Source organism: Aptenodytes forsteri, unplaced genomic scaffold, assembly GCF_000699145.1.
Source record: "Aptenodytes forsteri isolate BGI_AS27 unplaced genomic scaffold, ASM69914v1 Scaffold8, whole genome shotgun sequence".
In the NCBI taxonomy this organism is placed as follows: Eukaryota; Metazoa; Chordata; class Aves; order Sphenisciformes; family Spheniscidae; genus Aptenodytes; species Aptenodytes forsteri.
Window position 1 is genome coordinate 10,463,693 of NW_008796218.1, and position 13,118 is coordinate 10,476,810.

General features: G+C 35.8%; 1 protein-coding gene across 1 annotated transcript in view; it reads left to right on the forward strand.

Moving 5' to 3' along the window:
• CCDC73 (coiled-coil domain containing 73) overlaps nt 1–13,080 on the forward strand; it is a 79,823-nt gene extending 66,743 nt beyond the window's left edge. Inside the window, exons 13-16 of the mRNA XM_019474532.1 lie at nt 2,905–3,073; nt 4,233–5,792; nt 8,852–8,985; nt 12,152–13,080. Of these exons, the coding sequence (XP_019330077.1) occupies nt 2,905–3,073; nt 4,233–5,792; nt 8,852–8,985; nt 12,152–12,358 (2,070 nt within the window). The 3' untranslated portion in view covers nt 12,359–13,080. The remainder of the gene's footprint in view (nt 1–2,904; nt 3,074–4,232; nt 5,793–8,851; nt 8,986–12,151) is intronic.
• The last annotated feature ends 38 nt before the right edge of the window (nt 13,081–13,118 follow it).

Genomic DNA, 13,118 nt, shown 5'->3' on the forward strand with positions numbered 1-13,118 from the left:
AATGATAAACAGTAATAAAATTTTAGAATTTGGAAGAACTGAAAATTAATTTCTTCACAATACATGTATGTAAGTTTATAGCTCAAAAACATACATATACACACATATATTCATATATACACATACATATCTGCTGGTTTATGCTTAATAATGTAATGGAAGTTAAGACTTCATTTGAATTGAGTACTCATTGTGCCAAAGCTGTATGAATTCTACAAGGTATAATGCAAATTGTGTAACTTTTAAAAATCACTGTTTCTTTGAATGAAAATGAACTATGTTTAGGACACAGAATCAATGCACACAATGGGTCGTTAATGATAAACAGTACTTGGGCTTACTAAGATAACCCTATGTGTTTGAAAGCAGATAAGCTTAAAGCATATGCTCATAAATGCAAAAAAAGTCTCAGATGTCTTCTAAATATATATCTTACACTATCTTATGGCAAATTGCCATACCACTTTGTATTGTATGATCATAAGATTTCAAAAGCCAGGCAGGTTAGGCTGAGCCAAATCTCCAGTGGAACACTGCCAGGAAATTACAGGAGCTGCAGCAGATCATATTGATTATTCTAATTTGTGGAATTTCACCTTGTATCAGTAATGAATCAATGCCTAGTAAAACATAAAAGGGCAAGGTGTTGGCTATGATTTAGATCTTGACTATGGCTCCAAGTGTTGCAAAGAAATATGCATATATTTATTTTTACACCTAGTGCAATCTGAAATCCCTATGATTATTTGTGGGGCATGAAATTTAGAATGTATGTGAACTTCTTCATACTGATCACCTGTGGAATAGGAATTAAACAAAGGCCTTTTTTAAAAGAAAGGTACAATGTCAGACCTCATTACAAACTCAAATTGCAATTTAGTTTAATTTTACCATGCTTCACATTTCATTTAATAGAACTTGTAATACAGCTGTGTGCCATTAGAGAATAGGGCTACACCTAGTAATGGGTTACTGTGATTCTTTTGTGTGTATATGTACAGGGAGACCTGGTTTTGAGAAGGTTTTGAATTTCATAGTATGAAATATTCTGTTGAGGGAAAGGTCATCTTAGGTGTATGTATGTTGCTTAGTTAGATTTTACTAAATCACAGGGAAAAAATTAAAATCCAGGTTTGATAGTTTTGATATGTAGGTATTTTAGTTTATGCATCTTGGACCTATTTTTGAAGGGCTGAACAGCCATTTGAAGTTCATGGAAACTAGATTTATTCAATCCATCTGAAAATCCAGAAAGGAATCATGTAACCTTTCTCCCTTTCTAGAATACTTTATCATGTTTGTTTCAGATGCATTCAGCAGTTCAGCCCATACCAACAAATGTGGTATGTGCCACTGTAGTAGCTGTTCTATAGCTGTACAAGAGAGTAACATGCACCATTATATTGTGGTGTTTGGTGTTTCTGTCTAAAGAAACAGCTCCTTGAAGCAAGAGTTTATAAAGAATTACAGCTTTCGAGAAATTTCCTTTTTCTTTCATGTATTTGTATTTGAAAAGAAAAGCTTGAAAATGTGATGCCAAGGCTGTATATAGCCAAGAAGCAAAATTAACTAATTAAAAACTTTGAAAACAAAAAATATAATATTTACAATTTCCAAATCAGAATGACAGGGAAGATGATAATAAAACATGAGGAAAAGAGAGAGAAATTTCAATTGAAACTTCAAATTGAAGGTGGAATATTAGGCAGAGGAAAACCATTTTTAGGACCCTCCTCCATTCACCATGACTCTTCCCTCCCCCAAATCAGCAAAGCTGGGAGCATCAGGATGCTTCTGTGACCTGCAGAAAATTGTTTCCTGAAGATTTGTATTCTACATCACCTACTATGCCACCATTGCAATAATCCCATTTTTTAGCAGTGTTGTCTATGCGCCTCCTTCCATTTTGCAATATACTCTGTCCTCCCCACACATCCGATGCCCAAGCACAGCGCTTGTAACCCCCTCCCACATCCCAGCCTTCCTTTTGCAACACCTCCAGTCACCCAAGTATCTTCAGCTTTTTCTCACATCTTTTATGGACTAAGCAATACCCCTGCTACCTCCCACATCTACCTACTTTATATCCCATCTTTAGGGCAAGAGCCAGCATGTGCTTCTGCCTTCAGCTGCCAAACAGCTGCTGATGATAAAGGATTCATCTTTTCCTTTTTTTTTTTTTTTTTCGGTGGGGTTTTATTAGGGTGTTTCTTCACTATTCAGCTCCCAGTTTTCACAGAACCTTATCGAATGCAACTTTCAAAAATAAAGACAAATACAGCTGCAGTAGTAGACCAGTGACTTACAAGTTTAAGTAAATACATCTTTCAGGCTTCTACTCCTGTTGAATTTGACTCAAATTCAGGTTAAAAAGCCATCTGGGAGGGAATGAGGAACTGACTGCCAGGAATTGCAAATTCATAAGCCTTATTTGCCTATGAAATGAAGTTAAAAATCGTAGGTATTGTTAGAAAAAAATAGCGTTAATATGTGTGTGTATGCACATGTGTGTGAGTGTAATTAGCAATCATGCAGGTTTTTTCCGCATGTAACTACTGAGCAGGTCACTGATTTAGCAAGCAGACAGAGGGAATGATCCAGACAGCACATGTACAACACATTCCTTCCTCTGAGAAATTCTGTTAATCTGTATAAGTTTTCTCTGTGGACTGTAATATAGCAGGACCCAATTTCTGTCCTACCCTTCTAGGGTATTAGTCTGCTTTTTTTTTCTCCGTGTACTTTAACTTTGTATCCTTCAGGTGAATGGTCTTTTGGTTTCCATCAGAATTGTAAAAATAATTTTAAATCTAAGTCCTGAACTTTAAATCTGATCAGTGACTTATTAAATTATTATTACGAATTATTAAAATATGTATAATCTTTTGTCCCTTCTTATGCTAGGGTGGTCAAGAACACTCAAAAGACAGTGAAGTACAGGCTATTCAGAAAGAAAATGAGTGTATGCAATCTATAACAAGAAAAGACTGTAATTTTGGACATGATGAAGAAACTGAAGTAAAAACCACAACTGACTACTCTTTAAGCATTGAGGAATTACAGATAGAACAAAGTAATAACATTACATGGATAATAGAGATAAGTAGTATTGTTGAAGAAAGGGTAAATGTTTACAGATACAGTACGTGACAAGAGAATGCTTGAATCCTGAATTAACAGTAAAATTCTTGGTGTCGGTAGTGCTAATCTATGCTAAGTTCACGAAGCTCTGAATGAAAGCACAGTACTTCTAGTGGCTGCCCTGGGACATTAAATAAGATCCATGTGCTGTAACCCCTCAAGTTGTTGCAATACTCTTTCTGCATGCCAGTTCAAGAAGTGAATAGGGGTTAGGAAGAACTAGAATGTGTATAGAAGTGTTTGGAAGCAAACCCAAGAACTTCCCCTTTCCCATAAAACAATGAAAAAAGGCAGAAAGAGAGTGATTGTGCTGCACAGGACAATGAACGTCTGTTCATGTGGATAATTGTAATCCTTTTCTATAAAGCACTTTGTAACTCCAGCTAGTAATTTTCTGAAGCCACCTTAAAGGACATGTAGTTAGTCTCTAATGCTCACTCTCTAATATGTAGCAAAGATAAGTGGAAATTTAAAAAGCTTAAGGGCAAAGCGACTGCTTTAAAGGATCAGTGCTCACAGCCTTCGAGTGTATCTTTCAGAAAACGCCTTTCTGATACCGAAATGCTTGTTATTCCTCACTGGCCCACTACCATCAAGTCATAGCATATTCCTTTTGGTAGGAACACAGTCCCTTAACAGTTTTGTTTAGTTTTGTTTTCCATTCAGCTAAAAAAGCCACTTTCAAAAATAAAGACAAATACAGTTGCAGTAGTAACCAGTGGCTTAACCTTTATGTAGACACACAATGGTTGATTAAGTATGTGTTATAATTTCATAATGAAGACTCCTTTCAATAGTAAGACTAACAGATACCAGTTGGGAAATATTTCAACTATAAGCCATATCTAAAATCTACAGAATGTTAATATATTTTCTGTTTGAACAGCTTATAAATATTTTGCAAGTTACCATAATACAATACTTATCTTCAGTAACTTTTTGATAGACTTGTGTGTGTAATGTAAGATAAGAAAAATCAGTATCGATACTAATCTTGAGTCTATCTCTGGAAATTTTAAACTGTAAAAATAAAGCAGTACTTAACCTCTGGGTTATCTATCACTAACTAGAGAATACACTTACTCTAACAGATTTACAAGTTCTTGAAAACAGTTTTAAGGATGAAATTAATGTTGCTAGCCCTTATGAAGAAAATCAAAGGGAGGCTTCTCCCAGGAATACCCTCTGCACAGATACTGATTTAATTACCCAAGGACAGACCTCTGAAATGCATGTCACTGAGTGCAAAGAAGCAGAAAATCTAGGAGCAACACAGAGAATGTTACTGGAGGAAAACAATGCAAATTTAGAACAAAAGCTACAGGACAGCACTGAGCCATTGGCAGCATGCCACACACAAACAAGAAAAGACTTTTTAGACAGTACTGACACTGTAGGTGTCTACAAGAAAAATGCAAGTCAGGAGACTGACTCTAGCAAGCAAGAATTGTGCAATACTACAGATGAATCAATTTGTACTAAGGCAGATAAAAAATCAGATACCATACAACACAACACAAGTGTCCTTACACCTGAAGCACCCAAACCTGAGTCTGAAGCAGTTCTTTGTACTGAGAAGAATGCTGTGTGTGAGAGAAGTACAGATAATCATCAAGCTAAGGAATTAAGTTTTGGCATCCTATCTTATACTAAAGAAAATTCTCAAACAGAATACCAAAAATGTAGCTTGCTGGACAGTGGCAATTATGTAGGTAATGAATTACATAAAACAGAAAAAAACCTGTTAAATCTGAGTGGTTTACATAGAGATAAACTTCTTTTTAAACAGACACACATAGATGCTGAAGACAGAAATTACAATGATAATGCCAGAAACATAAATAGAAATGGTGCACTGAGGAGTACTGGTGTTCCAGCAACTGATGCTCAAAATGTACCAACTGTTTATTGTAATAATGCAAGCAGTGATGATGCCACAAAAGAACACAGTGATAATACGTCTCTCTTAGGTATTTTCAATTTATGCCCCCCCAAAATAGAAAGAGGAATAAATGTGGATGATGTGCACAGCAAGCAACCTGAACAAGACAGTACTGAACAAACAGGAAATGATACAAATATGTGTACTTTGAACGCTGAAGCCATATCTCCAGTAAAGGTTGACGGTCTTGAAATAATTGTTCACAAAAAAAGCCCGACAGATAGAATTAGTACAGATAAACTAATTCCATATAAAAAAGTTAATGATGATATTCAGATACACTCCATCAAATCTGGACATTCCTTGGAGATTAATAATTCAACAAATAACACATTGTTAAAAGAGAAAAAAGACTCACTAAATAGTACAGTTCCAGGAAGGAAGTTTGCTGAGGGTCACCTGAAAGAATCATGCTCTTTACCCATGAGAACATCTGGAAATTTAGTAAACGTAAGTGGAAGGTCATCCTTTGATCTTTCAACCTCAGATAAAAAAGCTGAGAAAACTCCAGTATACTTAAATTTTTTAGACCTCAGTTCTTGTTCAAGAGTAAATCAAATGAAAGGTCAAGCTACATGGACTTCAGCTTCCAAGGAACCTTCTCTTTTGAAAGAGAAACTACCTTATTTAGTGGAAAACACAAAGGTTATTTCAAAAACACAGTGTCAAAATCTCAGTGAAAATGTTGACAGAAGAGAAACAGGACTAGGTAAGAAAAATAAGTGTTTATGTTTTGAAGCATGTACTGAATCTACTTAGAAAGATTATCAAAATGTGAAATTTCTGCATCTAAGTTTAGTGTAGCATTAGCAAAAAGTAAAACTGACAGTTATATGGCAAAAAAAAAGATTATATTTCTCTGTTAATTTATAGAATAAATGCAACTAAACAGCTTTTGTTTCCTCAATTATCTGAATAAATAAACTTCTCATATTTCCCTTTGTGAAAGAAAAGCAGTGCAATGACAAACTGAATTTTATAGGCATTTCTAACCCTAATGTAGAGCATATTGTACCAGGGCTCTGCATATATCTGAAAAGCACTGAGCAGCTTTTGGAAATTCTTCAGTGCCCTCATTTTGCATAAAAATTAGGGTAGTTTTTGAACCAGTAGATGCTGCTTTGAATGGGGCTTAAAGAAAGCTTACTTTTTTATTTTACCGTACATCTTTAATTCAGATGGACACTTACAACCATCTGATTGTGTTGAATGTGCGAAAGGAGAAGTTTATATTCTTTGAAGCTCTGGAAAACACACCTAGCTGTTAAGAGTGCTCAAGGAGCTTCTTTATCTCCTACTGTTGGCACTTGGTGATTATTTGCTGAGCAGTATTTTGCATATGCAAAACAGTAGATATGAAGTTTATTCCACGTTTCTAAATCATTACTGAAATGTGGAAAAATTGTGTTTTAGATTTGTTTTGCAATAAAATCAGCTGCAAGATTACCCCTATATTTATTTACTAAAAGTGCCATTTCTAAACTCAATCTTTTACCAAAGTAATAAAAGTATCATCTGTATTTCCAGAGTAAACTGACTCCAATATGTTTACAGATGCTCCTCTACTTCAGTAACTGGACATAGTAAAAAATAGTATAAGTGGTGCCTTCCTTTCTCAAAATAAAGCTTGCATGCGGATTCTATTCTTAATGCATGCTGTAAGCTTAAAAAAGCAAATGATCTCTTAGACTCTGGAAGAAATGAAAGCCCCTGCTTTTGTAGAAAAATGGAGCTTTGGGTGCTTAGATGTTTTTCAAAAGAGCTAGATCCACAATATAGGGTGTTTGCGTCTATTTGAGGTTTTGTTGATGTTGTGTTTTGAGCTTTGCCCCTCGAATGTACAAAGAGCAGAACGGACTCCCGTCCCTTAGTTTTGGAGCCAGCGGCAGTGAGACAGAAAACCAGCAGTCTGATTTCTTTATATTGTTCTGGTGTTATGAATTTAGGTTTATAGGTAATTTCATTTCTGTGCTTGGTCTTTTGCCTATGTGTATTTGTATACAGATGCACAATTTTTTGAGGTTCGGTTTCAGAAAAGTCTTTGTCCCTAAAACAGTAGTGGTCATAGCAAGGTAGCAGAATCCTGATCTCAGATGGTACGTTATTTCTTTTAATAACGTGAATTTTGATACCTGTTTCAAGAAAATGAATGCATAGTTATGCGATGTTCTGCATGTATCTTTTCTGTAAGAACAGACAGCACTATCTGAAGTTCTTCCATGTGTTTCTCCTCCTTTTCTTGTCAGAAACCTTTCTGTATGCAAAGTACCATAATTCCAAGTGACTCTGAGAGGTTCATCCAAAGGAATTGGTAGGGATTTTAATATAACTCTAATTCCCCAAATGAGCTGCCTAGTGACCAGTACAGTCACCAGACCTCTTGAATTCTAGCAAAACTTCACAGTGAGGATCTTGGTCTGGGGCCCAGATGTGCCTCTCACTCTCATCATACTGCCTAATTTAGACAGGTCCCTACTTCAGCTTGCTGACCTCTGAATCCTGCACCTCTTTGGAGACTAGAGTGCCTTAGTGTCAGGGCACCTAAGAGATAGTTGTTGTGGTACTCAGCACTGCAACTTCCAAGATTTATTGTGGTTGGTTTTTGTTTTGTTTTATTTTCAGGTATTTTCTCAAATGGCAAACCTGGAGTGGTATCCATGGTGTCCCTAAAGTTTTGTTGGTTTTTTTTTTACTTACTGAAACACACGCAGTTTAACCATATGGGAGACCTAGAGGCAAAGAGCATTGGTGAAAGAGTTTAGTAAGCCTATCTGAGGGAATTCCTTTTACTGCCTAACCACAATGCAATTTACTATTTATACAACTCTGGTTCCCAGACAGCAACCACTCCACATCAGTAAATGGAGGAATGAACTGGCAATGGGCAAGATCCTCCTGGTGAACTCTTAAAAAAGAAAACAAACACAAACTCATAACTGTTTTCCTCTTCCTCCCAAGAGAAAATGATAGTACTCTTAATTAACTGTTACATAACCATGAGGTAACATGTATTTTCATAGCAAAACAAAGATTTTACTATTGTAGTAGTGATCAACAGGCATCTGTGTAGTGACAAAACAGCTACTGTTTGCATTATGAGTAATCGTGAAAGTACACTTATGTTTTGATCTTGCAAGGAACTTGGTACTGGTTTCAACGGAGTCTATTAGCAGTGCATAAAGCCACTGCAGGATTGGAGCCTTATACTCTGCTAAGATTAATCTACTTATTTGCCCTTCCTACCTTTAGTAGATAGCTATAGCCTGGTTTTCTGAAATATTAGGTATAACCATTTACAAAAAGACTCCTTAAAATGTTCTTCGTTTGTCTAAAAACCTTTGTATTTAGAATGTCTTTTTTATTACAAGTCACCCTGCAATATGATGTCAGGATGGCAGTAATTATGTATTTTATCACTATCAGAAGGCGAGTCTTAAAGTAATACTGTTTGAAAAATATATATTAAGTTAGAATATTCAGAATACATACTTTTCTATAAATCACAATTTTAATGTCATTAACTTAATATGTGACAATGATATAAAACATTTTTAATCATGATAGAAAAATACCTCATCTTTAGTGACAAAATAGATGCAGAAGTATGTGGAAAAAAAATGAAGAGGAAAAAGCCTACAAGAGATGCAGTGTTTTAAAACAAAAATATTTGATTTTTTAAGATCAGAGGTAAACCAGAAGTTTAGTTACTTTACAATTAGTGCCTAGAGACTAAATTGCAGTTGTTACCATTTCCTTTTTGTCAATCAGGTTCTACCAGTTTTAACAGAGCTGCCGACACTTTGAATACCTCTAGTATCCACCGAGACCCCCAGGGAGACCCTAGTGAAGAATGGAATGCTATAGCAAAGACTTTTTATGATTCTCCTTTTCCCACAGAACATGTAAGTCAATTAAAAATATTGCGCACCAGACCTCAGTGAGCTAATTCCACAGATATTTGTACAACTGTACACATCTGGATACTTTAAGACTGAGTCAATCTCCAAAATAATATCAAAAGGGCAACACGGCACCATTTTTCACAATTAAGGTTGATAGAAAGCAGCAGGAAAAAGTCACAGCATATGAATCAAACAGATGCTAACCAGTCTGTTTGGGAGGGGAGGAAGAGGGTAGTTCATTGTGTACCCTAATAAAAATCATCACCTACAGTAAAAGTAGGAGCTAAAAAAAAAAGGGAAAAAAATATATATAAAAGTATAAAAACATTGTTTCCTTTATTACTTCATAGGAATGTTACTTAAAAGAATCTGTGAAAGACTAAAAATTCAGCATATCTATGAATTAGAGCCTATCCGTTTATTCTATGCTGCAGTTATGTGATGCCATATTTAGAGTTATCTTACTATTTAGTAGGATGACATTACACAAACGTGTAAAAGCAGAGAATTAAAAAGAAACTTACTGTTTCCCTGTAAGACAACTTCATTCAGGATGGCACTAGCAGCGGCTCATACTGCATTTTTAGATCTATGTTAGACGGTGGAGCTTCAACAGCTATAACTGCTGTATTAGGATTTGACCTAATGCTAAACATATCATTCAAAAGTGATACAATAATTTACAACTGCAGTTGACCTTCCTTTTTAGAAGAGGTTCTAGAGGTATTTCTCAGGTAGTTATGGCTGTCTGAGGTTTGAGGTCAGAGTGTGTAGTGTTTTCAAGTGACAAAGTTGGCTGACTTCAGCGGACTTAATCAGCTCTCAATGCCATTAGCATTCACATTCTCTAAAATTCAGAAGTAGACTGACGTTTTAAATTACTGAACTTTCCTAACACGACTCTACTTGTGAATGACAGCAAGGTGGATTTTTCACCAAACAGTGGTGGTATTTACTGTTTCTCTCTTGCTTTTTCTCGCTGAGGTGGAGCCAGGAATTGAGTGAACTAAAATACCTAATCTACAGCTAATACAAAGCTGTATTTCATTATCTGATTGTGGTTATATCTACTTTGTCACCTCCAAACTAAAGCTCCTTGTGTGCTGGCTAAGTGAAAGCTGAGATGGACAAGAACAGAGTGCCTTGTTGGTTTGCCTTTAGATTATTTTCCAAATACTTAATCTATGAAGTCTCAGCCTGGGATATTGCAGACCACTCCCTCCCTTCTGTGTTGGTGTCATTCTAATACCTTCTGTCCTCAAATTCATCATTTTTATGACTGATACAAAAAAGCTGTTGGGAGATTAAAAATAGGCTCAGCAGTCGTCTTTGCTGCTCAGTTTATTTGTTTTGACTAACATGTATGATAACTAGAGCAGACATGCCTTCTACAATTTCGTTAATCTCATTCAACCACAGTACAGTACTCTAAAAAGTGATAAAAATTAGAAAGCAATGCTACAGATGCACTTAAAATTCTAGTAAAAATATGAAGAACTGTTTTAAACATTAGTCTGTACATGCCCGAGTACCAAGGTAAGGATGAATAAGCATTCTCAGCTCAGTTAAAACACAAGTCCCTAACTAACTGTGCAGTCATACTATTCAGCAATGAATGGTTTTTACACGTGTCCCATAGGTTGCCATATTACTCAGTGCTGGCAGTAAGACATGTTTTACTTGTATTTTATTGTGAAAATGCTGAGGCCTTTTAGTTTGACAGCTTGGATTATTTTTTTAAAGCTTTATTCTAAACCCACTGTCACAGAACTGTATTAAAATGCTATATATATATTATCTAACTGCAATTACGTCTCCAAAGAGGCTGTCTTCAGTAAAATCCAAGTAACATGGCATGGTTTATTTCACTGGAAAATTTCACTTCCGCATGTGGAAGACCTAAATGAAAGTTCTTCTCTTGGATTATTAGTACAGGACAGATGCAGCCCCATGTGCTATTCCATAGAGATTTTGACTAGTGGCTTGCAATGAAGTATGATCTGTTTTTTTCTGAGGCCTTGGGAAAGAACATGGGAGAGCGTATGTATACAGCCACTAGAATTAACAGGTTGAACATTTTATTGCTCAAATGAAGAAGCTACTTCCTCATTGAAATGGAGATTACAGTAATTATTGACCTGAGTATCAGTATCTTCAGCTGCATGGCAGTAATTTTGTTACAGACGCAATAGGCTAAGTGAACAATTTGCATGAAGTTTATTGTTCATATTTCAAACTTCAAGAAATGCTTGCGCACTGGGGAAGGAAAGTTTTAGCACAAAATTCATGTGCTGAAATGAAGGCAGGCCTGATAAAGACTTTGTGTCTTACAGCTGGTTGGGGCACAGTTGCCTAATACTAAAAAATAACTGAGCAGAGGGGGAAGGCCTCATCTTGCGATTCCTGTAAGAGAATTACCTTCACATGCCACCAAAGTATTATATGTCACATTACAGATCCCCAAGAACCACTGCAACGCTGGTTCTGCGTAACATGGCTTTGTTGTGCACCTCTGCTCAGGCAGGTGGCTGGTGCTGCATGCTGGCCTCCCCGAGAGCCAGCAATGTTGGATTACAAGTGGAGAATTCATCATTCAAGCAAAAAACTGTTTCCCTACTGTGTTGCCATATGTGTTTTGATTTGGATATGTATGAGGTATCTGTCAAATAGTAATTAAAACTGTTGAAAGAACAAAAAGATCTTTCTTTAACATAAAAACCCAACCTATTACAGACCTTGCATTAGTTAATGATGTTTGCTTTCTAATCTATACAACGAAGCAGAGAGGGAGTTAACACTATAAACCTCATGATTTTGGGTTTTGTTAATCAAATGCTTGCATAGCAATAGAAATGTCAATTGCAACATTAAACTGTTTAATTAAACTATTTATTTTGCTAATCTGCATTCTAGTACAAGGTTGTCTTTTTTTTTAATCATACTCTTCTGTACTAAGTCTTACGTTAAGGTTTGGTTTATAAAAGTATATTTGTCATTATCAAGTCTTCTAAATTAAAGCTGAAGCAAGCACTTCAAATTAAACGTTTTTTTTCCAGTTATCTTTCTGTTCACATTTCCTTGCTTAATGTTCAGCAAAATCCAACAATTTGAACCTTTGTACCTGAATTTCACTGGATTATTAACTGCTAAGTTTGTATTCTGTCAGGTGAAAGAAGGATTTACTGCTTTACAGCACAAGCAGAAGTCTTCTCACATGACTGTAACTCCAGCAAGAAGTGAAAGTGCACTCAGAGATGAGGACAGCTCTATTCATAACTCCATTATACAAAACCAAATAGAAGAAATTGAGAAATTCCTGAATTTAGAGAGACTTCATTCAGCAAGAAAAAGAAAACATGAAGAAGGCCAATGAAGATCAGTGGCAGGAGATAAAAAGCATGTCTTTTAGGCACAGATAAATCACTTCGTAAACCAGATTCGCAGAGGTATTCCTATAGAATATGGTATATATGCACTGTGCTTTCATGTTTAACACAGCGTATAGACCTTTTATGATGTTCAAAAATGAATACAATCCCTACTGATAACGTTAGTTCTCTGTTTCTGCAATCAAATCCAAGTTGTTATGGGTTTTGCCCGAAGTTAAAAAGTTCACAAGTTAATGTTTTAATATCCAAATGAAATGATTACTTAAGAATACCCTTCTCTTGCTCCTCAGAAGTTTTGGCTGAAATACTTAAATTTGGTTTCTCTGTCAGACTGCTCACTCAGTTTTCAAGCAAAATCAGCTGCAACTGTTTCAAAATACAATGGTTTCTACAAACATTTACAACAACTTACAGCAGTTCTAAGTGGCAGAACAGGAAAATCTTCTGCTTACCTTTACTGCCAAATTATTTAAATATATCTATTGTAGTTGATTCTGTATCAATAAGGTCTCTTTCAACACTAAAGCATCAGGTATGATTTACAGAGATAAGGCAGCAGATCTTGCTTCATAAAGCTTCACTTCTAACTGGCTCACAGTTTTCCTCCCTTAGGGTATAAGGGAAATTTTCTCTTACTTTACAATTACTTGCACCATCATTTTTCTGATCTCCCTCCCTTCCTCCCCACACCTCTTGCAAAGAAAGGTCCTCATACTGTAAACTTAAACAAGGACAAAAGAAGCA